The following is a 25,799-nucleotide window of genomic DNA, read 5'->3' on the forward strand; positions in this document are numbered from 1 at the left end:
AACCCAAAAAAATCGGCTCTGCAGGGCGGGTCCAGTGCGCGTGCGCGGAGGCCGCAGCAGCGACCCCTGCCGACCCGAGGCCGCCACTGCGCGCGCCCTTGGAGGTTGCGGTTTTCCTAGGAACAGCCGGGAGCTCTTTGCATTTTATTAAAACACGCTCGTTCTAAGAATTTGCAATGCAGACACCTCGAGAAATTGGTTCACGCACCCCCCCCCAAAATGCCCAGGACAGCCGAGGCTGGGCCGGGGTTAATTAATGAATCACGAAGCGAGCCCGCCTTGCCCGTTGTAACTTCCTAGGTGCAAGTCAGAGTCGGTGGACGCCCCCACGCCTCCGGAGTTCAAATCCTTCACCCGGGGGCCAGCGCTGTGCATAGAACGTGATGCCTGCAGGGTGGACATCCCCTCCGGGCGCCGGTTCAAGCCCCGGCTGCTCCACTTCCACGCCAGCTCCCGGCTGATGCGCCTGGGAGAGCAGTGGACGATGGCCCGAGTGCTGGGCCCTGCACCTGCGTGGGAGGCTCGGAGGGAGCTCCTGGCTTCAGGCTGGCCCAGCCCTGGCGGTTGCAGGCATTTGGGGAGTGGACCAGCGGATGCCAGACCTTTCTCTCTCTGTTTCTCTGTCTCCCTCCCTAGCTCTGCCTTTCAAGCAAATGTAAATAAAGATTAAAAAAAAAAAAAAAAAGTCAGGCACGGGTTAGGGCTGTGCTTTAGAGCCCGCAGCAAACCCGGCAGCCTGTCTCTGTTTTGCAGGCGCTCTAAGGGCAAACAGGTGCGTGGGGCGGGGCGTTGCGAGGCCCCGTCTCTCCTGCTGGGTGCAGCGAGGCCGGCGGTGGGAGGCTGCCTGGTGCAGCGGCAGCGGGAGACCCCGGCGGCCCGCACCTGCGCGCCGGTTCCAGCCCCTGGCTCCTCCTGGGTTTCATCTTCCTGCTCATTTGAGCCCCGCAGAGCGGCCGCCAGGGTCCAGGAATGAGCGCCTGGCTGGGGGCTGGCGGCGGGGGATGAGCCCCGGAGAGATCTGGTCCCTGTCTCCCTTTTAATTAGATGAGAATAAATTGTTTACAAATAAGGCTGAAGTTGGGGCCGGCGCCGTGATGCAGTGGGCTGAGCCATCGCCTGCAGTGCCCGCATCCCATAGGGGCGCGGGTTCGAGTCCCGGCTGCTCCACTTCCGATCCGGCTCCCTGCTGTGGCCTGGGAAAGCAGTGGAAGTTGGCCCGAGTGTTGGAGCCCTGCACCTGCGTGGGAGACCCGGATGGAGCTCCTGGCTCCTGGCTTCAGATCGGCCCAGCTCCGGCCGTTGTGGCCATCTGGGGAGTGACCCAGCGGATGGAAGACCTCTCTCTCTCTCTCTCTCTCTCTCTCTCTCCCCCTGCCTCTCTGCAACGCTGCCTTTCAAATAAATAAATAAACCTAAAATAAAGATATAAAAATGAATGAAGAGATATATTTGTGAAAGTGGACTCTCACAGAATGCGGGGGGGGGGGGGGGGCGGTACCAGAGGAACGCTGCAGCCAGGGAGATCCGGGATGGCTTCCTGTAGGAGGTGACCAGAAAGGCGTGGGGCTCACGGTGGGAGAGCAGTCGAGGGGCCCTGGGGTTGCGGCCGGGGGCGTCCAGAAAGCCGGCCAGGCTGTCCCCACCCCCGCCCCTAAGAGGGGGACCCTGCGGACGGGCTGGCCAGCAAGGGCGGCGCTTGGAAGCCACACCGGGCACCCGCAGGCGCGGCGGGGGTGCAGCAGGGGGAGCCCCGTGCCACTCCCCTCGGCGGATGGACACTGGGCCTCGGGGCTGGACACTGGGCCTCGGGGCGCGCTGGCATCCCACCGAGCGAGGGAGCCGGGGACTCACTTCCTAGGGTGCAGTGGAACAATTACTCTCCCGGGAAAAGCCCCAGCGGACGCCAGCTCAGCCCCGCTGGCAAAGGCTCCGGGCTCCCATCCCTCCTTTGCCTAGGGTAACCTAGGGTGTCACCCTATCCTCAGGGTCCAATATGGCGGCACCCTGCTGCTCACATTGCAGCCAATGGGAAGAGGGAAAGAGGCAGGAAGTGAACAAGCCATGCCACCATTGGCCAGAATTTAATCATGTGATCAAACCTAGCCACAAAGGATGCTGGGAAATGTAGTCTTTCAGGAGGCTGCGGGTGGTGCCCAAAAAATCAGTTTTACGGCAAAGATCATGGAGAAAACAGGCCAGGGAGGACAATCACTCATCTCCGCTCTCCACCCATGGAACTGCAAGGAACTCTGGGGGAGATTTATTTATTTACTTTAAAGTCAGTTACAGAGAGAGAGAGAGGTCTTCCATCCGCTGGTCCCAGGTGGCCGCCAGGGCCGGAGCTGTACCGATGCAAAGCCAGGAGCCAGGAGCTCCATCCGGGTCTCCCACGTGGGTGCAGGGGCCCCAACGCTTGGGCCATCGTCCACTGCTTTCCCAGACCACAGCAGGGAGCTGGATTGGAAGAGGAGCAGCCGGGACTCGAACCTGCGCCCCTATGGGATGCTGGCACTGCAGAGGGCCACTTTACCCATTACCCGCAATGCCGGCCCCTGGGGGAGGTTTTGCCCCTTCCTGGGACGCTTAGCATAAATTCCATCGCAAAATCTGATAGATTTTAAAACTTACCTGGAGAGCCCGTGTTGTGGCACAGTGGGTTAAGCCACCACCTGTGATGCCGGCGTCCCATATGGGTGCAGGACTTTGTCCCTGCGGCTCCACTTCCTACCCAGCTCCCTGCTGCTGCGCCTGGGAGAGCAGTGGAGACGGACCAAGTGCTGGGCCCCTGCACCTGCATGGGAGACCCGGATGGAGCCCCTGGCTCCTGGCTTCAGCCTGGCCCAGCCTGGCTATTGTAGCCATGTGGGGAGTGACCCAGTGCATGGAAGACTCTCTCTGCCTCTCCTCTCTGTGTAACTCTTTCAAATAAACAAATAAATATTTAAAAAATACTGCAGCCACTTATTTCCTTATTTGTTTATTGGGGGGGGGGGATGGTAAAAAGAAATGGAGATGAAGAGAGAATCGGAGAGCCCGGCCACCTTCGAGTTCACCTCCCAATGCTTCCAACGCCGGGCACCGGCCTGGCTGCAGCCGGGAGCTGGGACCCCACGCAGGCCTCCCCCGGGGCGGGGGGCTCGGCTGCCTCCCAGCGTGCGCATGCGCCGGGCTGAGCGCCCGCGGCTCACTTGCTGTTCCCAGGGCGCTGTCGGGGACAGCCGGTGCGGACGAACAGGTAAGCGGCGCGGTGGTCCACTGATGGGAGATGCAGAGAGAGCGAGCGGCGTCCACCCGCTGGGTCACTCCCCCAGTGCCCACAGCGGCCAGGGCGGGGCCAGGCCGGAGCCGGGAGCCCGGAGCTCCGTCCGGTCTCCCACGCAGGTGCAGGGCCCTCACGGTCTCCAGCCGATCAGGAACGGCATGCACACGTTCAGCACAGGTGCGAGGTTGGCCGCAAGTTTTCAGGATCTTACAGAACCCACAGATGAACACTCACTGGAATTTCTCATCCAAGGTGCTCGACTAAGTACTCATCCTACTGTTTATTACTGACTGCTCAGTGACTAAGTACTTAGCACCAAGTCTACACATTGGGAAGTGGGGCTTGGCCAAGGGACCAGCCACAGCATTCAAATGCAGCGTGGGACAACTGTGTCTAAATGTCCCGTCTCTCTCTGGATCCCAGGAGACAGAGGCGGCCGCGAACGGGGTCCCGGGAGGCAGAGGCGGCCGCGAACGGGGTCCCGGGAGGCAGAGGCGGCCGCGAACAGGCAACGGGGCTACCATAGGAAGGCACTGACTCCACCTGCCGAGTCCCATCCTAACACGGCTGCAGAATGTCCCTCTGGGCGAGGGACGGGCACTGTGCCCCAGCAGGTGACCACCACCTGTGACGTCGGCATCCCCCATGAGCACCGGTTCCAGTCTCGGCTGCTCCACATCTGATCCAGCTCCCTCCTATGTCCTGGGAGAGCAGTGGACGATGGCCCAAGTCCTTGGGCCCCTGCACCCGCGTGGGAGACCCGGATGGAGCTCCTGGCTCCTCCTGGTTTTGGCCATTTGGAGAGTGAACCAGTGGGTGGAAGTGCTCTCTCCCTCTCTCTTTCTCTCTCTCTGTGCTGACTGCCTGTTCTTGCTCTGACTTCGCTGGGTCATTCCCCAGATGGCCACAACAGCTGGGGCTGGGCCAGGCTGAAGCCAGGGTCCAAGAGCTCCGTCCGGGCCTCACACGTGGACCCAGGCACTTGGGCCACTGCTGCCTCCCAGCGCATCAGCAGGGAGCTGGACCCGGAAGCTCGGCCAGGACTCCATCACTCTGGCTTTCAAATCAGTAAAATAAACCTTGACAACCAAGGAGCCCCGCTGGCCCCGCCACCTGCCGGGTGAAGCTCTGGCCACGTGGGCAGCTTTCCCCTGACCCCACCCCCACCGCAGACCCCAGATGGGTGGAAGTGGCCTGCTCGGGCCCTGGTGGAGCTACAGGGTGAACCTGCGCTCCCTCAGCGCCTCCATCACATTCTGGAACGGTGTGCAGGCACTGGGCACCCACCAGGGCGGAGGCCACGGTCGGGGGTAACACCTTCTCCAAGAAGCCAGAGTGGGGCCAGGCACTGGGTGCAGCGGTGAAGACGCCACGTGGGGGCCGGTCTGCTCCCCCAGTGGGTGAAGCCACCGGCTGTGACGCCCACATCCCACATGGGCGCCGGTTCGAGTCCAGCTCCAGCCACTGCGGAGTGAACCAGCAGATGGAAGACCTCTCTCTGTCTCTCTCTGTGTCTTTCAAATAAATAAAATAAGTCTTAAAAAAAAATCAAAGACCCAGCACGTCTCGGGTAGCTGCAGCTCTGGGCTCCATTCCTACGTCCGTCCCACAGAGCCTGGGGGCAGCAGATGGCGGCTCCTTGCCTGGGCCCCTGCCCATCACAGAGACCTGGGTTGTGTTCCCAGCCCCGCCCTGGTGTGGGGGGTGTCTAGGGAGTGACCCGGCAGGCGGAAGATTCGTGTCCCTGTCTGTGTCTCATCACCTTTCAAATAAATGAAATCCAAGAATGAACAGGACAAAACGCACAGTGCTGCGGGGTGGGCAGGGCTGGGACCAGGACCAGGGACCAGGACCGGGGCTAGGGCAGGATCGGGGCTGGGACAGGATCAGGGACCAGGGTCAGGGCTGGCACAGGATCAGGGACCAGGGTCAGGGCTGGGACCAGGACCGGGGCTAGGACAGGACCAGGGCTGGGACAGGATCAGGCGCCAGGGTTAGGACTGGGACAGGATCGGGGCTGGGACAGGATGGGGGCTGGGACAAGACCAGGGCTGGGACCAGGACCAGGGACCAGGACCAGGGCTAGGACAGGATCGGGGCTGGCACAGGATCAGGGACCAGGGTCAGGGCTGGGACAGGATCGGGGCTGGGACAGGATCGGGGATGGGACAGGATCGGGGCTGGAACAGGATCGGGGACCAGGGTTAGGGCTGGGATAGGATCAGGGCTGGGACAGGATCGGGGCTGGGACAGGATCAGGGACCAGGGTTAGGGCTGGGATAGGATCAGGGCTGGGACAGGATCGGGGACCAGGGTCAGGGCTGGGACAGGATCGGGGACCAGGGTTAGGACTGGGACAGGACTGGGGCTGGGACAGGATCGGGGCTGGGACAGGATCAGGGCTGGCACAGGATCAGGGACCAGGGTCAGGGCTGGGACAGGATCAGGGACCAGGGTCAGGGCTGGGACAGGATCAGGGCTGGGACAGGACCAGGGCTGGGACAGGACCGGGGCTGGGACAGGATCAGGGACCAGGGTTAGGGCTGGGACAGGACCGGGGCTGGGACAGGATCAGGGACCAGGGTTAGGACTGGGACAGGACCGGGGCTGGGACAGGATCAGGGACCAGGGTCAGGGCTGGGACAGGATCGGGGCTGGGACAGGATCAGGGACCAGGGTTAGGACTGGGACAGGATCAGGGACCAGGGTTAGGGCTGGGACAGGACCGGGGCTGGGACAGGACCGGGGCTGGGACAGGATCAGGGACCAGGGTTAGGGCTGGGACAGGACCGGGGCTGGGACAGGACTGGGGCTGGGACAGGATCAGGGACCAGGGTTAGGGCTGGGACAGGACCGGGGCTGGGACAGGACTGGGGCTGGGACAGGATCAGGGACCAGGGTTAGGGCTGGGACAGGATCAGGGCTGGGGACAGGGTCAGGGACCAGGGTTAGGGCTGGGACAGGATCAGGGCTGGGACAGGATCAGGGACCAGGGTTAGGGCTGGGACAGGATCAGGGCTGGGGACAGGATCAGGGACCAGGGTTAGGGCTGGGACAGGACCAGGGCTGGGACAGGACTGGGGCTGGGACAGGACCGGGGCTGGGACAGGATCAGGGACCAGGGTTAGGGCTGGGACAGGACCGGGGCTGGGACAGGATCAGGGACCAGGGTTAGGACTGGGACAGGACTGGGGCTGGGACAGGATCAGGGACCAGGGTTAGGGCTGGGACAGGATCGGGGCTGGGACAGGATCAGGGACCAGGGTTAGGGCTGGGACAGGATCAGGGCTGGGACAGGATCAGGGACCAGGGTTAGGGCTGGGACAGGACCGGGGCTGGGACAGGACCAGGGCTGGGACAGGATCAGGGCTGGGGACAGGGTCAGGGCTGGGACAGGATCAGGGACCAGGGTCAGGGCTGGGACAAGACCAGGGCTGGGGACAGGATCAGGGACCAGGGTTAGGGCTGGGACAGGACCGGGGCTGGGACAGGATCAGGGACCAGGGTTAGGGCTGGGACAAGACCAGGGCTGGGGACAGGATCAGGGACCAGGGTTAGGGCTGGGACAGGACCGGGGCTGGGACAGGATCAGGGACCAGGGTTAGGGCTGGGACAAGACCAGGGCTGGGGACAGGATCAGGGACCAGGGTTAGGGCTGGGACAGGATCGGGGCTGGGACAGGATCAGGGACCAGGGTTAGGGCTGGGACAAGACCAGGGCTGGGGACAGGGTCAGGGCCGGGACAGGTTCATGGCTGGGCCCTGTCTCCACCTGCTTTCCGGTGCTGCGAACACACCTGAGCCCAGGCGAGCACACACAGCGGAGGCTGACCGGCCGCAGGTTCTGGTTGAGAACGCGGAGCCCACGGCCAGCTCGGGTCTCTCTCCCAAGCCGCTGCCATGGGTGGCACGGCGGAAGAAGATGACGCTTGGGACGCGCGCAGCCCGTATGGAAGTGCCGGCTCCAACTTCGGTCCCCCCTCGGACCTGGGAGGCGGGGATGGAGCTCCTGCCCCCCACTCCCGGCTTCAGCCTGCTGGCCCTGGCTGCTGCGCCAAGGGGAGGGAACCAGCGGATGGACGACGTCTGTGTCACGCTGCCTCTCATATGGCTGGCATTTCGTGCACAGACTTGCATTAATTTTTTTCCAAATAGCTCATCGCTGATGGCTTTTTATTTTGGCCGTCGCCGCACGCACAGGTTCGTGGGAGAATTTGCACCTCCAGGGGCCAGCTCCGGGCTGAACTTCCCGGTTTGACGCAGGAAGTTGGCGCTGCGTTTCTTGCGGGCACTGGGGAGCCAAGGCGAGCCTTGGAGCAGGGCAGGTCCAGCGGGACAGGGACCCAGGGCTCGCCGGGGACGGCGAGGCCAGCGGCGCCCCGGGGAGGGGGTCCCGCGTTCGCCCGCCCGGGCCAGGCCCGGGGTGCAGAGCCCGCGCCCCAGCTGCGCGCCAGGACCCGGATGTGCAGCGCGCGGGGCGCCAGGGCCGCTGAGCGCGCAGCGCGCGGCGCTGCAAGGCGCCCACTGCACGCACTGGCGGCCGCAGCGGTTGAGCCACCGTCCCCTCCCCCGCCGACGCCGTGGAGAGTCCAAGCACGCACCTGGCGACCGCCGCGCGCCAGGAGACGCGACACCTGGCCGCATTGTTGTCGCCCGCCACCGCCCCCTCCCTCCCCAGGCGCGACCCAGCACCCGGCCCCACCTGCGCGCGGCTCCTGCCCCTTTAAGAAGCCAGACCACGCCAGGAGTGGGCGTGGCCTCCGCGATCTGAAGGGGGGGGCAGCATCCGGCTGTTCTGATTGGCCCGAGGCCCGGGCGGTGGCCGCAGGCGCTTGCGCAGTGAGAGGCAGCGCGCACCGTGGGGGAGGAGCGTGCCCGGGTGCTAATTGGCCCGAGCGGCGGCCCCGCCCGCGAGTGGCGGTCGGTCACGTGACGCGACGGCTGGGGGCTCCCGGCGCGGGGGACGCTGGTGGCCAAGATGGCGGCGGAGCTGGTGGAGGCCAAAGTGAGTGAGCGGCGGCGGCGGCTGCCGGGGCGGGCGGGCGGCCGAGGGGGCGGGGACCCGGCCGCCGGCCGGGCTCTGCGCCTCGCGCTCTGGGGCTCCCGGTGCGGCCGCTCGGCCCCCCGGCCCCCGGCCCCCGCCCCCGGCCCCGGGGCTCAGGGTGTGGGCGGGGGGCGGGGAGGCCGGGGGCGGGGCCCCGTCACCCCCGCGTTCCCGCCCGGCGCCCGGCCCGGACTCCAGGCGGGGTTCCGTGCAGCCCACCCGCGCGGCCAGGCTCCGGGGACCCCTCGGGAGCGGGCGCCGCGCCGCGCCTCCCTGCGGACGGCCCGGGCTTCCCGCTGGACTCCTCGGCGCCGGGCCGGGGGTGTTGGCGCCTCCCCGCTGCGGTGCCGTTGGGGGCCGGCGGCGGGGTCTCGAGCCCCCCGGCGCGGCAGGTCGGGCTGGGGCTTCGCGACCCCCTGTGCTGACCCCTGGCTGGCGTTCGGCCTCTAACGCCGTCACCCGGGCCGGGGGTCCGGGCCCCCAGCCGGGTGCGGATGCGGCCCCTCTCGGCCCCCCGTGTGGGTCCCCGAGCCCCAGCCCCTCCTCCGTTTCTGCCCTGGGACTCCCCGGGCGCCCCGGGCTCTGCCCCGCCGCGGGACCGGATCGGGGGCTCGGGATCCCCTCTCCCCGCCCCCCTGCGTGTCCTCAGCGCAGGCCCCTCCTCCCGGCGCCCCCGAGGGTCTGGTAGACATTTTTCTTTAGCGAAAGTTGTGCGGGTGCATAGACGGTGCTCCCTCCCGGGCCCGGGACCTCATTGAACTCTCTGGGGACAGAGCCTAGCGCTAGCGTCGCACCTGCCCCGGGTGCCCCCCCCCCCCGCATGCAGCACCCTGGCCTCTGTCCCTTCCTCTCCCAGAAGCCACCAGGGAGGCCGGGGGCCCTGCACGAGGTCCCAGCCTCGTGCTAAGTTGTAGGGCGCCCCACCCCCCGCACGCCCGCTGCCCCAGCCGCGCGCGGTTCAGCCCATGTCTAGCCCACACTTGCCTGGCCCTGGGGCTGCACTGGGCTCTGACCCCCCCGGGCCGTGGGGGGCTGGGGGCCGCAGCGCCCCTGTCTGCCCGCTCCATCACGTGAAAGGCTGGAGATGTGCCCTCGGTGCAGGGGGCTGTCGTGGGGAGGGCGTGACAGGCTTGGCTGATCTGGGGGCTCCTGAGGCAGGTTTGGGGGTGCAGTCTGTGGGGTCGCTGTGCTGCGTTCACAGCCTGTGCAGGTGGGGGGGCCCCTGTCTGCTCACAGAGCTCAGAGGGGCCAGACCCCGGGGGCTCCCACACAGGCCCCAGGCTGGCCAGGGCCTCCGCGCTGTTTATGGGCGCAGGTCTGATGGGGGTGGGTCGTGGTCCTGAGCGCCCCCCTCCACCCGCCAGTGTCGCGCGCAGGTTCCTGGGCGGTGGCAGGGAGCAGATGGCAGCGTGAGGGCTGGGCCGTGGATGCGCGCCCGCGGCTCCGGATGTCCAGCCCGGTGCAGGGGACTCCCGCCTGGTGGCTGGCGTTCAGCGCTGTGTGCCAGCCTTGAGTCTCTTCCAGAAGCGACATCTTGTCCACAAGCCCCCCCTTCCCGTAGGAAGTATCTGACCCCAGAGCTAGCCGGCACCCCCAGGCAGCGGCCCCCTGGACAGTGATGGGCGCCCAGGCAGCGGCCCGAGTCTGACGAGCCGTGGGAGACTCGGGCGGGCCACGTCCCTTTCCCGGCCCTGGTTTCCTCCCCTACCCGAAGGGGCCGGGTGGCAGGAGTCGCTGCCGCTGGGCTGAGGGCGGGCGCAGCCAGTACCCCGGAGCCCGTCTCTCGGTGCCTCACCTCCAGCAGCTGCTCCGGGCGGCCCGTCCGTGTCCCGGAGGCAGCCCTGCCCTCTCCGGTCACGGGCACCTGCTTCCCCTCTGCCCCTGGGGGTCTCTCCTCCCCGCCGTGTCTCACCCCATGCCGGTGTGGCGGCCTAGTGCAGCGCCCCGCTGGACTGCCCAGCTCAGACACAGGGCCCCGACCTCGCCGGTGAGACCGTGCCCGCCCCGTGGGGCCCTCCAGGCGCTCAGCTCGGCCCGTCCTGGCCCCGGGGCACAGAGCCAGGACCAGGGGACATCTGGTGTTTGTGAGTGCGCCCAGCGTCCACGGCGGCCCTGCCCGGACAGCCGTCTGGCCCAGCGTCCGCCCTCTGTCACCGACCGGGCTGGGGGCAGTGTAGGAAGAACGCAGGGTGTGTGGATTCGAATCCCGGCGCTGCTCTCCCAGGTGCACGCCTGCTGTGTTAAGCGGTCACTGTTTTTTATTTGTTTGAGTTACCGAGAGCGGTAGAGACAGAGAGGTCTTCCATCCGCTGGTTCACGCCCCAGGTGGCCGCCATGGCTGGAGCTGGGCCAGGAACTTCCAGGTCTCCCACGCGGGTGCAGGGTCCCAAGGACTTGGGCCATCTGCTGCTTTCCCAGGCCACAGCAGGGAGCTGGATTGGAAGTGGAGCAGCCGGGACTCGAACCGGCGCCCATAGCGGACGGCGGCACTTCAGACCGTGGCGTTAACCCGCTGTGCCGCAACCCCCGTGGCTATTTTAGGGGTCACAGCGCCGTGCGTGGCCAGCCCTGGGTGAGCCGCCCCTGCCGTCGGCTGACTTCTGCCTGGCAGCTCACGGGGTGGCCTGGGGGCCCCGTGCTGCGTGACCGCCCTCGGGGCGCCTGGCTGAGCGCCCGCGCATGCGCTTCCCCCGCAGAACATGGTGATGAGCTTCCGAGTGTCCGACCTGCAGATGCTCCTGGGCTTCGTGGGCCGGAGCAAGAGCGGCCTGAAGCACGAGCTGGTGACGCGGGCCCTGCAGCTGGTGCAGTTCGACTGCAGCCCCGAGCTCTTCAAGAAGATCCGCGAGCTCTACGAGACGCGCTACGCCAAGAAGGGCGCAGAGCCCCTGCCGCAGCCGCACCGGCCGCTGGAGCCGCTGGCCGCGCACGCGCCCTACGAGCGCCCCGGCGCCGGGCCGCGCACCCCGCTCTCGGGCCCGCACATTGACTACCCCGTGCTGTACGGGAAGTACTTGAACGGACTGGGACGCTTGCCCCCCAAGACCCTCAAGCCGGAAGTGCGCCTGGTCAAGCTGCCCTTCTTCAACACGCTGGACGAGCTGCTGAAGCCCACCGAGCTGGGTGAGTGGGGGCGGGGCTGCACCTGCCCGGAGCTGGCGGGGGAGGGAAGGGGTTGGGGGCCACAGCCCGCCTCCTGCTGCGTCGCACGGGATGGGGGGGGTCCGGCCCGGCGCTGGGGCCGGGTCCCGTTGTCCATGGGGACCCCAGGCCGTGAGTGCCCACGGGCAGGGGCCAGGGACCGGAGAGCGTGTGCGGCCTCCCCAGTGAGCGGTCCGCAGGCTGGGGGCGAGGGCAGGGCCGGGCCCGCTTCCTCTCCGTGCGTGTGGCTGCCGTGTGCGGGACGCCGCCCAGGCCCGAGCGGTGGTGGCCAGGTCCCGGGTGCCCCTGGAGACCCTTCTTGTCTCTGCCCACTGCCCGCCGCGCGCTGGATACCTGAGTGCCTGCCGCACGTTGCCTGGTGCCAGCCTCGGCGCGGGGCGCGTGGCAGAGGTCAAAGCCCGGACCTTGCCAGCGTCCCCTCTGGCTGCCCCTGCCGCAGCCTGGCCCCAGGCCCCCCGTCTGCCTTTGGCACCTTGTGTCTGGCCCCTCGGGTGCCTGGGGCTGGCCCCGGCCGCCTTGTCCTGGGCCTCTGGGAGCCGCGCCCTGCCCTCCTCCCTGCCTGCTGACCCAGCGCCCTGCCGGGCCAGCCGGGGCCCTGTCTCGTGCGCTCGGAGGGGAGCTGGGTGGGCAGGGTGGGGGGCGCCGACCGCCTCTTCCCTCAGGCCTGGCCAGGCGGCTGCAGGGGCCCTGCCTTGTGGAGCGGGAGGCTGGAGGTGCCGGTGGGGCCCTGGCCTCCCCACTTTCTCTCTGCCGGGGGCCTTTAGGGAACCGACTTGGCCCGGCAGCTCCTGCCGAGCGGACGCAGCATCACCAGCCTGCTCCCTTCTAACCTGGGTGCCGGGAGCCACCCCAGCAGCCCCCGGGGACCTTGGGGATGAGCTGGCCAGGCCCCGGGGCCGAGCTCAGGCTGGGTGTGCAGCCGTGGGCCGGGGGGCTGGGGCTGGAGGTGACTGAGCCAGGCGGCTGCCGGCCTCGCCTCCCCTGCCTGCCTGCCCGGCTTCCTTCCTGCTCTGCCCCACAATGCACTGCTGTGCCCCAGCCCCCGGGGACCCCGGTCACCTGATCTCCGGGAGCGCCCGCTCCCCTCTACCAGGAAAGACTGTGGCGGCCTGGAACAAAGAGGCCGCCCCGCCCCTGCCTGCCGGGGTGCACCCTTGCTGGCCGCCCTGCAGCCTTCCCGGCCTGCAAGTCTGCCCACCCCCACCCAGGGCCCGGCCCTCCCCTCTGTGGGCTCCACGCTGGGACTTTGCAGGGACCGCTCTGCCCCCCACGGCCGTGACCCGCGACCACAGGCTCGCCCGCTCGGCTCTGTTTCCCCGGAAGAGCAGGAGCCCAGTGGGCAGGAGCCATAAATCACCGGCGCTGGGCGGGCTGGGGGAGGGGAGACGCCACGGCAGGGCCTCGGGAGACAGCTGGCTGGACCCCAGCCCGCCCAGGCAGGGGGAGCTGGGCAGCCTGCAGCCCAGCGCTTGCTCGCCGGGACCCCAGGACGGGCTGCCGGCAGGGCCCTCGGCCAGGCAGGAAGCACAGCAGGCCGCCCAGAGCTGCTTCCGGGACTTGCTGTGGCTCTGCCGGCTCGCGACAGCCCCAAAGGCCACCGAGCTGCGTGCAGGACGCACAGGGGTCCCTCCCGCAGGGAACAAGATGGCGGCTGCTGGCCGGGGTGGGACGGTGCTCGTGATGGAAGCCCATTCCTGGGTGGCACAGGGCTCCCAGGACACACTGTCACAGAGGAGTCACTGTGTGTGCGTGAGGAGGTGGCGGCCAGGTGGGCTTCCTGGAGGAAGTGGCAGCCCACACCTGAGGGGTGCGTCTCCGTAAACCAGGCAGAGAAGGACAGGCGTGTGTGTTCCCGGCAGAGGGGCCAGGGAGGGCAGAGGGCTGGCGGCGCGAGAGGGCCCAAGCGCGGCTCTGAATGGAGGCCATTGTGAGCCGAGTGTGGGTGCTGGGAGGAGGGGTGCGGCCCTGGGCCGCAGGGCGCTCCGCCGTCTCTTCCTACAGTCTGTCTGTCTGTCTCCGAAAGGTCGGGCTTCCACTGCTGGCTGCCGCCCCAGGTGGCCACCTCAGCCGGGGCTGGGCCGGGCCAGAGCCCGGAGCCCAGAACGGCTCCCCCTCTGGGCTCCCCCGTGGGCGCGGGGCCCACCGCCCGCGGCTCTCCCAGGCGCACTCGCAGGGAGCCGGGTGGGAAGTGGAGCCGCGGGACCAGGAGCTGCGAGGGGCCCGCCCTCGGCCCAGTGAGGCCCCCGCCTCCCGGCAGACCCTCAGCCCCTGCGCCGGCGCCCGCGCCCACGTCCAGGCCTCCGGGGCCCCTCCCCCGCCCGCCGCTCGGTGCCGACGCCCCTACTGCAGCCAGCAAAAGCTCTCTGTTTTATCCCAAGCTTTATTTTATTCAGAGTCAGAGTTACAGAGGGGAGAGGCAGAGCGAGGTCTTCCATCCGCTGGGTCGCTCCCCAAATGGCCACCGCGGCCAGGCTGGGCCAGGAGCCAGGGCTTCATCCGGGTCCCGCGCGGGCGCAGCACCTGGGCCCTCACTGCTGCTTTCCCAGGTGCTGAGCAGGGAGCGGGCTCGGAGGTGGAGCCGCAGGGCTTTGTGCCCCTGTCCCAGGTGGCGGGACACCGCACGCACGTCACTGGCCCCCTGCGTTTCCCTGCAGTGACGCTCGGTGAGCTCCAGCCATCGGCACACGGGGCGTGCATGCTGCGCGGCTGTGGCCGGGCTGTCGGCGGGTGACCACCCCGCGCCTCCGGCCACCGCCTGCCTGTGCCCGCCCATCCCTCCGTCCCTGAGGTACACCGAGGCCCGTGGGGTGCAGGGCGCTGGCTGGGGTCCTGGGGTGGCGGAAGGCCTCAGAGCCTTGCCCTCCACGGTCTGATTCCGCCCTCAGGCAGCCGAGAGCACAGCCGGGTCTCCAGCGGGTCCCTGAGAGCAGGCGGGAGGGCGCCGGGGAGCCCGAGGTCCTGGGGGAGCTCTGAGCAGCGCTGGGCCGGCCGCTCTGTTCCCCTGTCCCTCGGGGCACACTCCTTCCTGGGTGTCTGCGCAGAGCCGGACACGGGTGCAGAGGCCTGGGGCAGGATGTGCCTGGCCAGGGGAGGGGGTGAGAGCTCCCTGTGCGGGGTGGGGGGAGGCCTGGGAGGGAAGTGCAGGCTGAGACAGTGGCACTGGGTGGAGCGTGGGGGCAGCTGGGAACTTGCAGCTGACTCCGAGGGCAGAGGTGTGGCCGTGGGGAGACCCCAAGGGTGCCCCCCAGGGTGGCTCTGCCCGCAGTGGGCACCCCAGGCAGACAAGGCCCCGCCCCCGCTCCCCCCCCCCCGGGCTCTGCCGGTGTGCGGCCTCACGGGAAGCCGGAGCCTGGACGCGGGATCCGCGGCGTCTGCGGCTTTTCCGCGGTTCCAGCTCCCTGTGCCGTGGCCTGTGGCCCCAGCTCCGTGGTGCTGCCGGTGGGCTTCTGCCGTCTGCATCGCGTCTCGGCGGCTCCGCTTCTGACCCAGCTCCCTGCTGACGCGCCTGGGCCCCCGCACCCACGTGGGAGACCCGGATGGGGCTCCTGGCTCCTGGCTTCGTTGTGGTGCAGCCCTGGCCATCGTGGGCGTTGGGGGCTGAACCAGCAGATGGAAGGCTCTTTCCTTCTCTGTAACTGCCTTCCAGATACACAAGTCTGAAATTGTTTGAAAGGCAGTTAGGGAGGGAGACACAGCAAGAGATCTTCCGCCCTCTGGTTCTCTCCTGAACAGGACGGGCCGCCGGGCTGGGCCAGGCCAGAGCCAGGAGCCTGGAACCCCATCTGGGGCTCCCGCGTGGGTGCCGGGGCCCAGGGACGTAGCGCCATCTGCCACTGCCTTAGGTGGGGGCTGGGTGGGAAGTGGAGCCGCCGGGGCTCGATGCAGCAGCCGTGGTGCCCGGCTCGGGCCACGTCGTGAGCCCTGGGGGCCTGCCTTCTTCCCACCCTGGAAGAGTGGCTCCCGGGTGTGTGTGCAGCTGGCCCAGGCCTCTGCTCCCCAGCCCAGTGCTGGGCACCAGGGACCAGCGGTTGCTTGGCAGAAGTCGTGAGTCAGTGCAGCGCACAGCCGCCTCCCTGGTCCCGAGTGCGAGCTACAGACGCAGCCTGGGTGCCCAGAGAAGCCGCGGGAGGCCTTTCCAGGCGCCCGCGCGTGCTTTCCGTAGTCACCTGTGCTCGGGGCTGAAGGTCAGAAGGTTCTAGAGCCGGGGCCAGTCGCACCACGGCCTGTGCTCATGGCGCACGGCCTCGCCCACCACCCTCTTGTCCCGCAGTGTAGCTGGTCCCAGGCCCAGGGGTGCTGCGGAGCTGGGAGTGGGGGAGGCCCTGGGCCCCGCCCTGGAGGGCTTGCAGCACAGGGCCGGTGCCATCGCCACCACGGATGGGGGCACTGCAGCACGCAGGTCCCCTGGGGCCTGCCACGGGCACAGAGACCACACCACGCGGCGGGACCGCTGTCTGGGTGGCCAGTGGGCTTTGGGCGACGGCTCCAAGGGACACTGCGTGGAGACGCGCTCCCCTGGCCGTCCCCTCCGCTGGACGCACTGCGGCATTGGTCACACCACCAGATACCCTGGGGCCCTCGGGAGCCGGCCTGGGCTCTTCCCTCTGCTGGGTCCCTCCCCCGATGCTGGCCACGCTGGGGCTGGGCCAGACGGGAGCCGGGAGCTCCATCCAGGTCTCCCACCGGCGTGCAGGGGCCCAGCATTTGGGCCCTCACCGCCGCCTCCGCAGACGCATCAGACAAGTGGACTGGAAGCCGAGCAGCCTGGGTTGTGTGCTGCCCACGACCCGACCCCATGCGGACGCCCAGCGTTTGCTCCCGGGTGGTCCGCGTCTGTCGCCCCGGCTCCGTTCTCGCTGCGCATGCATGACAGCCGGGGCTTCCCTGTGCGGGGACGGCAGGCGACGAGCCCGTCCCAGGCTTGCGCGTCCTCAGTGGAGGTTCCTGGGTTGTGGGAGGGGCGTGTCGCGGGCCCCGCCCTCCCGCAGCCGCCCCTTGCTTTCTGTGCAGGTTGGGTATTGGCATCGCAGACGGACAGGCACAGAGCTCTCCGCTCGCTGGGCCGCTGCCCACGTGCCCGCAGAGCGAGGGCTGGGCCGGTCTGCGGATGGGTGGCGGGGACCCGAGCCCGTGGGCCACCTCGTGCTGCCACACAGCGGGGAGCGCCCCGAAGGGGAGCAGCCAGCTGGCCCGCTGGCCCCCAACACTGGCCACAGCTTGGGTTGTCCCAGTGCCTGTGGGCAGGTGTCAAGTGTGTGTTTCCTTCATTTATTGGAAAGGCAGAGAGAGAGAGAGAGAGACCGCCTCCCACTCCGGCTCACTCCACAGATGCCTGCACCGGCCAGTGGGAGCCCAGGCCGGAGCCGGGAGCCGGGAGCTCCGCCCTGTTTTCCTCAGGGGCCGCAGGTTCCCAAGGGCCAGGGCCGGGCAGCATCGGCAGGAGGCTGCATCAGAGCTGGCCAGGGCCTGTGGTGGTGCTGGCTGTCGGACCAGGTGTCCGTCTGCCCGGGGCCCCTACACCGGTCTCGCCCTCCTACCTCAGATCCCAGGATCCAGAGCAGGAGGGTGCTCCCAAAAATTTGTGGAGGGGCCGATGCTGTGGCACAGAGGGTTAAAGCCCTAGCCTGAAGCACTGGCATCCCATATGGGTGCCAGTTTGAGTCCCGGCTGCTCCACTTCTGATCCAGCTCTCTGCTGTGGCCTGGGAAAGCAGTAGAGGATGGCCCAAGTGCTTGGGCCTCTGCACCTGTGTGGGAGACCCGGAAGAAGCTCCTGGCTCCTGGCTTCAGATCGGCCCAGCTCTGGCTGTTGTGGCCATCTGGGGAGTGACCCAGCAGATGGGAGAGCACTCTCTCTGTCTCTCTGTAAGTCTGTCTTTCAAATAAATAAAATGCATTTTGAAAAACTGAAGTAGAAGATAAGGGTAATTTGTTGCAAAAATAGAATGAAAATCCATGCTTTTTTTTCACAATATGTATTTATTTTGTTTTTGTTTTTAAGATCTATTGATTTTGGCCAGCGCCACGGCTTACTAGGCTAATGCTCCGCCTGTGGTGCCAGCAGCCCGGGTTCTAGTCCTGGTTGGGGCGCTGGATTCTGTCCCGGTTGCCTCTCTTCCAGGCCAGCTCTTTGCTGTGGCCCGGGAAGGCAGTGGAGGATGGCCCAAGTGCTTGGGCCCTGCATCCCATGGGAGACCAGGAGAAGCACCTGGCTCCTGGCTTCGGATTGGTGCAGCGCACCGGCCGCAGCGGCCATTGGAGGGTGAACCAACGGAAGGAAGACCTTTCTCTCTCTCACTGTCCACTCTGCCTGTCAAATAAAAAAATCTATTGATTTCAAAGTCAGGGTTACAGAGAGAAGGGGTTCCCTGTCTACCAGTCCCCTCCCCAGATCACAATGGCCAGGGCTGGGTCAGACCAAAGCCAAGCACGTCTTCCTGGTCTCCCACGTGGGTGCAGGGGCCCAGGGACTCGGGCCACGTTCCGTGCTCTCCCAGGCCACAGCAGGGAGCTGGATGGGAAGTGGAGCAGCCGGGCCATGGCGGGCGGCGGCCTCACCCAGGGCACCGTAACGCAGCCCTCCCTCGGCGTTTCTGTCCTCGGTGCCTGTTTTTGGTCATCTGCCTCGTTGGTAGAAGTTCTTCTCTTCCCTGGCTCCTCACCAAGTTGGGTGCTGGGTTTCCGGTTCAGCGGTGCCGCCGCGGGCCTGTGCTGGGTCCTCATTCGCACCTGACCCGCGTGTGCCGGGCGCTGCGCTCGGTCCGTTCCTCCGCTGGCTTTGTCTGCTCGCTCCTTGCTTCCCTCCGCTGACTTTCCTGGTCTCTCCCGGAGGCCAGCGTGGTTCTCCCTACGCTCTTCCCTTTTTCCCAGAAGCACCCGCAGCTGTCGCTCTCCTCGCGCACTGCCTGGCCGCGTCCCGTCTGGGGCTCTGTCTGCTCATGCGCGGCCCCGAGCAGCTTCCCACCCCGCCTGTGACTCTGCCAGTCCTAGTTCATAGGGAGGGGCCTCAGCTTGCCGCCAGCGTGGGCCGCAGCCCCTGGCGGAGCCTAACCCTGACTCCTGCCCAGCAGATGCCCGGTGACAAGAGAGGCCCCGCCGTGAGCCAGCCTGGGGCTGTTCCTGGGGGGCCTCCGCCTGACCTTGGTGGGGGGCAGGGGGTCCACAGGGCCGGGAGGAAGGCGTTCTGTCCTGACCCGCGCCTCTCTCCAGTCCCGCAGAACAGCGAGAAGCTGCAGGAGAGCCCGTGCATCTTTGCCCTGACGCCCAGACAGGTGGAGCTGATCCGGAACTCCAGGTGCGCCCCGGGCGCCGCCCCCCCACCCCACCCCCGCTGCCCCAAGGTCACGGCACATGTCCTGACCACAGCCAGGGGAGCCCTTGGCCACAGGCACCGCAGACCCCACGGCTGCTCCGGAACTGTGCTGCCGAGCACCTGTCTGGGTGGGGCCTTTGTCCCCGTGCCCCCCCCGCCCCGCCCCGCCACCCACCCCAGGGGACAGGAGCTCGCCCTGCTCCTTGGTACTGCCCTTTGAGCCCGGGCTGCCGGCCATGGGATCCTGCAGGGTTCTCTCCTTAAGGCCGAGATGACCCCATGTGGAAGCGTGTACGCAGGGGTCCGGCGCACCCCGTCAGCCAGGCACCACTGCCAACTCCAGAACATTCCAGCACCCCGGACAGCCCCGTCCCCACAAGTGGTTGCTCCCAGCCTCTCCTCCCCCAGCCACTTCCTGTCCCTGGATTCGCCCGTCCTGGACATTTCCTGCCCGGGGAGCCCACAGGGTGGCGTGGCCTCTGTCTGCGTCTCTCCCTGGGCGTGACGTCCCGGGCGCTGTGCAAGCGGCAGGTGCTCCCCAGTGCAGGGGGCGAGCGCCGTGTGTGTCACCCCCCATCCCTGGACACCAGGCCCCCCCACCTCAGGGTGTCCTGGGGAGCACCGTGTGTGTCCCCCCCCTCCGGTCCCTGGACACCAGGCCACCCCACCTCAGGGTCTCCCGGGGAGCACTGTGTGTGTCCCCCCCCCCCCCCGGTCCCTGGACACCAGGCCACCCCACCTCAGGGTCTCCCGGGTGTGGTTCTGTCCAAGTTCCCTTCCCTGGAGCCGGTGGGCGCCTCCCTGCCCCTCGGGGTCCTCCCCGCGTGGCCTGCACAGGAACTTTGGGGGCCGGTGCTTCTGCTTGGTGTTGCGGGTCGGGGGCCTGAGAGGCCCGGTGCAGGCCTGTGGCGCCCGGCTCCCACAAGGCTGGGGTCTTCCTGGGGGCCTCAGTGCCCCAGCTGCCCTGGGGGTGGGGGTGGGGGGGTGGGCCTGGGCGGTGACCCCGCCTCCCTCCCTTCCATCCCCCAGAGAGCTGCAGCCCGGAGTGAAAGCCGTGCAGGTCGTGCTGAGGTAGGCCGGCGCCCCCCCCCCCGCCCCGCCCGCCTCCCCCTGCCCGCCACGCCCGCCTCCCTCCTGCCCAGCCCGCGGCCCCCACGGCCCCGCTGTCCCTGCAGAATCTGCTACTCGGACACCAGCTGCCCGCAGGAGGACCAGTACCCGCCCAACATCGCGGTGAAGGTCAACCACAGCTACTGCTCCGTGCCCGTGAGTGCGCGCCCCTGCGGGCGGGTGGGCGGGCGGGCAGGGCGCGGCACGGCCCACAGCTTGGCCTGAGCCCACCTTTGCCCGTAGGGCTACTACCCCTCCAACAAGCCCGGCGTTGAGCCCAAGAGGCCCTGCCGCCCCATCAACCTCACGCACCTCATGTACCTGTCCTCGGCTACCAACCGCATCACCGTCACCTGGGGCAACTATGGCAAGGTGAGTGCCCGCTGACCCCCATCCTGCCCTGCTGGGGACGTTCCCCCCCGCTGAACCCCCATCCCGCCCTGCTGGGGACGTTCCCCCCCGCTGACCCCCCCCATCCCGCCCTGCTGGGGACGTTCTCCCCCGCTGACCCCCCCCATCCCGCCCTGCTGGGGACGTGCCCCCCCCCCGCTGGCCCCCCCATCCCACCCTGCTGGGGACGCGCCCCCGCTGACCCCCCATCCCGCCCTGCTGGGGATGCGGGCCCCCCCCCCCCCGCTGACGCCCCCGTGCCCCCAGAGCTACTCCGTGGCGCTGTACCTGGTGCGGCAGCTGAGCTCGGCGGAGCTGCTGCAGCGGCTGAAGACCATCGGGGTGAAGCACCCGGAGCTGTGCAAGGCGCTGGGTGAGCCCCGGGCGGCTCAGGCCTGGGACCCTCGGGCAGGCGGGCAGGCGGGCGGGCGGGCGGGCGGGCGGGCGGGCAGCGCCGGCCCAGCGCTCCCAGGAGCTCCACGCCCTGGGCTCCTAATTCACACCAGGGCTGGCTCTGGCTGGCGGGGCGGGGCGAGGTGGGAGGCCGGGCTGCTGAGGGCCTGCTCTGGGCCAGGCGGGGGGGCCCTGCGCCCCGCCCCCGCCCCTGGCCAGGCCGCTGCCCGAGCTCTCAGCCCTGGGTCCGTGCAGGGGCCTGGGGGCTCTGGGCCTCCTACGACATCCTGTGCCCAGGCAGGTAAAGGGAAGGGGCCGGGACCCCCGCTCCTGTTGTCCAGGCTCAGCAAGGTGGGGGGCTGCGGGAGCCTCCTGGGCCCCACGGCACAGTCACGGGGGGAGGGGGGGACTGCCTGCCTTGCTGTCAGCACTTCATCCCCCAGGGGAGCTGTGCCGGGGGGGCAGGTCTCCGGGGGGGGGGGTTGGCAGTTGCCCGGAGCTGCTGCTGGTGGCCCTGCCTGGGATTTGCAGGAAAGCCCCGAGGGTCCAGGCTCGTGTCCCTGGGCTGGGCCTGGACCTGGTGGCCACTGGCAGCCTTTGTCCCGGATGTGCCAGGGTCCTGAGCCGGGGCGGGGCCAGGGCGCCCTGTGACCGGCTGGAGGAGACCCGAGTCCCGGCCCGCCTGCCTGACCTCTGACCTCGCCCTCTGCCCCCCCTCCCCCGGCCAGTCAAAGAGAAGCTCCGGCTGGACCCTGACAGTGAGATCGCAACCACCGGCGTGCGCGTCTCCCTCATCTGCCCTGTGAGTCGCCCTCGGCCCCGCCCCGCCCCCACCGGCCTCGGTGTGGGCCGGCTGGCCGCTGACGCCCCCCTGCCCCCAGCTGGTGAAGATGCGGCTGACTGTGCCCTGCCGCGCTGAGACGTGCGCCCACCTGCAGTGCTTCGACGCCGTCTTCTACCTGCAGATGAACGAGAAGAAGCCCACCTGGACCTGCCCCGTGTGCGACAAGCCCGCGCCCTACGACCAGCTCATCATCGACGGGTGAGTCCCGGTGCCGGCCCAGAGGCAGCCCCGAAGCCGAGGCCGCCGCGGCTCCTCCCGCGACCTCGGCCCCAGAGTCTGGCTTCTCCCATGTCAGGCAGGGCCTGGCCCCGGCCTCATGGCTGAGCTGTACAGATGGTGGGCGTGGCCTCCACGGCGGGGGCCACCAGGGCCGGGGCCTCTCCGCGATGGGAACCTTCGCTCAGGTTTATTTCCCGCAACTGAGCCCTTTTGTCTGCAGCACCTGGCGTGGCCCCCACCTGTCCCCGGGGCCACCTGCTGTGTGTACCCGGGAGTCAGGGCCTGGCCTGGCCTTGTCCCCTGCGGACGCCCTCCTGCCCTGGCACCACCCTGGACCACCTCATCGCCCCGGGGAAGCCCGGGGGCCAGCGCGGCCTGGGTGCCCTCCTGGAAAGGCTGAGCCATGGCCCCCATCGTGCAGCCCCTGTGGGCAGGGCGGGGAGCCCCTGGTGCCAGCACGTTGCCCGGGTCTGAATGGCGGCGCTGTTCCCAGCCAGCAGCTGCGCGCCTGGCGCCTGCCTTCCCCCAGGGCCGCTCTGGGGCTGGGGCAGGTGTCAAGGCAGCCACGTGGCCTGGGTGTAGCCAGGGAGTCTTCCTGGAGGAGGTCCGTGGTGCCGCCCTGTCTGGCCCTGGCCCTGGCCCTGGCCCTGGCCCTGGCCCAAGACCCTGGCTTCAGGAAGCCCCCTCTGGGGAGGGGTGTGTGGTGGACACGGACCTGAACTCGGCCTCTGGGGCAGAGTGGGAAGGAGCTCTCGGGGCAGGCAGAGCTGTGCTGAGACGCTGGTGGCCTTGGGCCCTACGGGGAGGCCTCAGGGTGGGGGCCGGGCTGACGTTGGTGTGGTGTGCTGAGGCCAAGCTGGGCTTGGGCAGCTGCAGCAGGTGCCTACCACGCGTTGTCCGTGGGCGTGTCTGTGCGTGTGCGCGTCTGGGGGCTGCGCACCTGAGGCTCGGTGGCTGAGCAGAGAGATTCGGGGTCCCTGTGGTGAGGCGCTCCTGCCCCTGTGCAGCCTCGGGGGTCCCCTCGCGGGCTTCCACGTGCTGCCCGGTAAAACTAAAACCGCAGTGACAGGGTGGGGGAGGGGACTGGGGCCCGGCTCCCAGGAGGCACGGGTGGGTGGGGGCGGGGCCGCAGCGCCCTCCGCCAGGGACCTTGCGCTGTGCCTGGGCGGGTATGGCCGGGGCGGGCCAGGAGCGGCGGCGCCCGGCGTCAGCGCTGCCCGCCCGCCCCAGGCTCCTCTCGAAGATCCTGAGCGAGTGCGAGGGCGCGGACGAGATCGAGTACCTGGTGGACGGCTCGTGGTGCCCGATCCGCGCCGAGAAGGAGCGCAGCTGCAGCCCCCAGGGCCCCATCCTGGTGCTCGGTAAGCCCCACCCGCGCGCCGCGCCCCGCCCCGCCCCGCACTGCCGAGCCGGGGTGCCCGCCGCGCGCGCTCACCACCCGCGCCCGCCCGCTTCCCGCAGGCACCTCCGAGGCCAACGGGCTCCTGCCCACCCCCAGCTCCAATGGCGGCGGCGGCGGCGGCGGCGTTGGCGGAGGAGGAGGAGGAGGAGGAGGAGGTGGAGGCGGCGGCGGCGGCGGTGGCGGTGGCGGTGGCGGCGGCGGCGCCGCGCTGGGGGGCACGGGCGGCCCGGCGGGCGCGGCCGGCGGCACGGAGAACGGGAAGCCGGGCGCCGACGTGGTGGACCTCACGCTGGACAGCTCGTCGGAGGAGGAGGAGGAGGACGACGACGACGAGGAGGAGGACGAGGACGAGGAGGGCCCCCGGCCCAAGCGCCGCTGCCCCTTCCCCAAGGGCCTGGTGCCGGCCTGCTGACCGCCGGCGCGGCGCGGCCACGCGACTTCCTGGTGCTCTCCACGCAGAGGGGCGCGGGCGGCGCGGGCGCGGGTGGCGTGCGTGCTCTCCTTTCTCCTGTTCGTTTTGCTTTTCCGCCCCTTTCCTGGCTCCTGACGCCTGTACCTCTGGACTCTTCTCTCGCGGGATTAAAAATGTAAAACGACAAAAAAACAAGCAAAGGTACAAAACCGAAAAAAAAAAAAACAAGGAAAATGAAACAAAACAAAAACCAAGCTGAGAAAGCACGCGGCGGGCCGCCCTCCCCGCCAGCGTCCGGGACGCGGGGCCTGGCAGGGCCGGGGAGTCCGCCGCCTCCCGCCGTGCCCGCGCGGGCCGGCCGCTCCCGCCTGGATGGCGACTGTTGCTTTGCCCCCCCCCCCCCCCCCCCCCGCGCCGGGGACCCGCACCGCACCGCGCCGCGGGCAGCGCAGCCACGAAGCCATGGACGGGGCCGGGCGGGGCGGGCCCGCAGCCGCACGCGTTGTTTCGGTGAAAGTGCAATAACTCGGTGTCGTGCAGCCCCGCCCGGGGCGGCGTGCGGCGTGGGGGCTCAGTTTAGCCAGCTACCTCGGTAACTCCAATTCAGGTTCACTTCCCGCCGGGCGCCAGGGGCCCGGGCCGCCTCGCCCTCCTTCTTGCTCTTGGGTCCTCCCGGGGGCCGCCCGCGCCCCTCCCCCGGGAGCCTCCTCGCTCTTCCAGCAGGACCAGCCCCGCCCGGGGCGCCGGGACCACCCCGCGCCCGCGCCCCTCTGTCAGGAAGCAATACCGTTTCAGGTGTAGGGCGGACGCGGCGGGCGGGCGGGCCCAGTCGCGCTGTGGAGACCCGGCCGCCGTTTTCTAATATTTGTATTCTAATTTAATTGTTTTTTAAAATGCAAATAAAAAAGGTCGAGGTGAAGCCGCCGGGGTGTCCGCTCTTGGTGACCGTCAGCGCGTCCGTTTTTGCCGTTCCCTCTGGCCCGAGTTCGGCGGGGCGCGGCGGGGCCCAGCGGGGGTCCCCGCACACCGCACCGCGGACCCCGTGGCCGGCCCGAGAGCGAATCCGCACGGCGCGAATGAACGCAGGGCCCCGGAGCCTAGGGTGCTGCCCGTGGGGGCAGAGTTGCTTTGGGGACCGGGGCAGGGGATGTTGTAGGAGTGGAGAGAAGCGCTGGCCGCACCGCGAGGCGCCCAGCGCTCGCGCGTCCTTGGCGGCGGTGGCGCGGACACCCTCCGGGTCTGCATGCAGAGCCCCGGCCCTGCCCTGGTGGGAGACCCGGGGGCACACCCCGCCCTGCCGCCGGCTCGCAGAGCGACCGCAGACGGACAGGTGGCCCTCGGGAACGGGTGTTGCCAGGCAGGGGACAGGGCGGCGCCAGGAAGAGCGTGGTCCGCAGGGACGCAGCCGAGGGTCCAAGTGGACCCAGCTCAGCCCAGGGCCAGGCTCGGGGGCCACGGGCGCAGCCTGATGGCGCACAGCTCTGTTCTGGAGCGTGGGGAGGAGGTCGTCGGCAGCAGACCCCTGCGAGCCCCTCTGGGACAGCACCACGGGACCCTGGCCCGCCCCTCCCAGCTTTGACCACCACGGTGGCCGCCCGCGGGGGGCTGTGGGCCACCTCCCAGTCCCCAGGTACCACCGCCAGGGCTGGGGACAGAGCCCGGGGGCCCAGGGGGGCGTGGCGAGGACCCCACCCTCCCCCCACGTCCCGTCGCGCCCCAGCGAAACACAAAGAACACGAATCAGGCACGCAGGCGGCAGCGGTCATAACAGGCTGCGTTTAGTGGTGGTTTTTTCTTTTTTATGTACAAGAAAAATGAATTTTTTTCATCTTTTGTCTTTTTTTCTTTATTACTTTTTTAAAGCTTCTCCCCCCACCCCCAAAAAGTGCATTTTTTTAATCAATTTTTTTTTCTTTTTTAAATCTCCCCACGCTTTATAAAGACTCTCGGATGCTCCGTGGAATGTCTGCTCTGTGCTCTGACCCCGCCCGCCAGGCCCTGCCCCCCCCCCCCCATGTCCAAGGCACCTGGGGTGTGCGCCCGGGAGGCGGGCTGGGGGCGCGCCCGGCCGCGCCTCCCCGGTCGCCCCCGTGGAGCGCTGCGTCCTCAGGCCCCGCCCCTGCCTTCGAGGCCACAGCTTGGGACCCGCACCGCCACCTCCGGGGAGGCCGCTTCCTCAGCTTAAATAACTTTTTAAAATAAAACTGCAAATATAAATATCTTTCTTTCTCAAAAAATAGGATTTTTGCTT

The 25,799-nt window shown here is 68.5% G+C and overlaps 1 protein-coding gene across 1 annotated transcript; it reads left to right on the forward strand.

Moving 5' to 3' along the window:
* The first annotated feature begins 8,179 nt into the window (after positions 1–8,179).
* PIAS4 (protein inhibitor of activated STAT 4) lies at positions 8,180–23,879 on the forward strand. The gene is made up of 12 exons (XM_062185038.1): positions 8,180–8,266; positions 11,002–11,428; positions 18,676–18,760; positions 19,808–19,849; positions 19,954–20,044; positions 20,132–20,260; positions 20,546–20,651; positions 21,400–21,473; positions 21,553–21,713; positions 22,965–23,095; positions 23,196–23,247; positions 23,341–23,879. The coding sequence occupies exons 1-12, from the start codon at positions 8,240–8,242 to the stop codon at positions 23,546–23,548; spliced, it is 1,533 nt and encodes a 510-aa protein (XP_062041022.1). The 5' UTR covers positions 8,180–8,239; the 3' UTR covers positions 23,549–23,879.
* The last annotated feature ends 1,920 nt before the right edge of the window (positions 23,880–25,799 follow it).

Source organism: Lepus europaeus, unplaced genomic scaffold (genome assembly GCF_033115175.1).
Source record: "Lepus europaeus isolate LE1 unplaced genomic scaffold, mLepTim1.pri SCAFFOLD_229, whole genome shotgun sequence".
Lineage (NCBI taxonomy): Eukaryota > Metazoa > Chordata > Mammalia > Lagomorpha > Leporidae > Lepus > Lepus europaeus.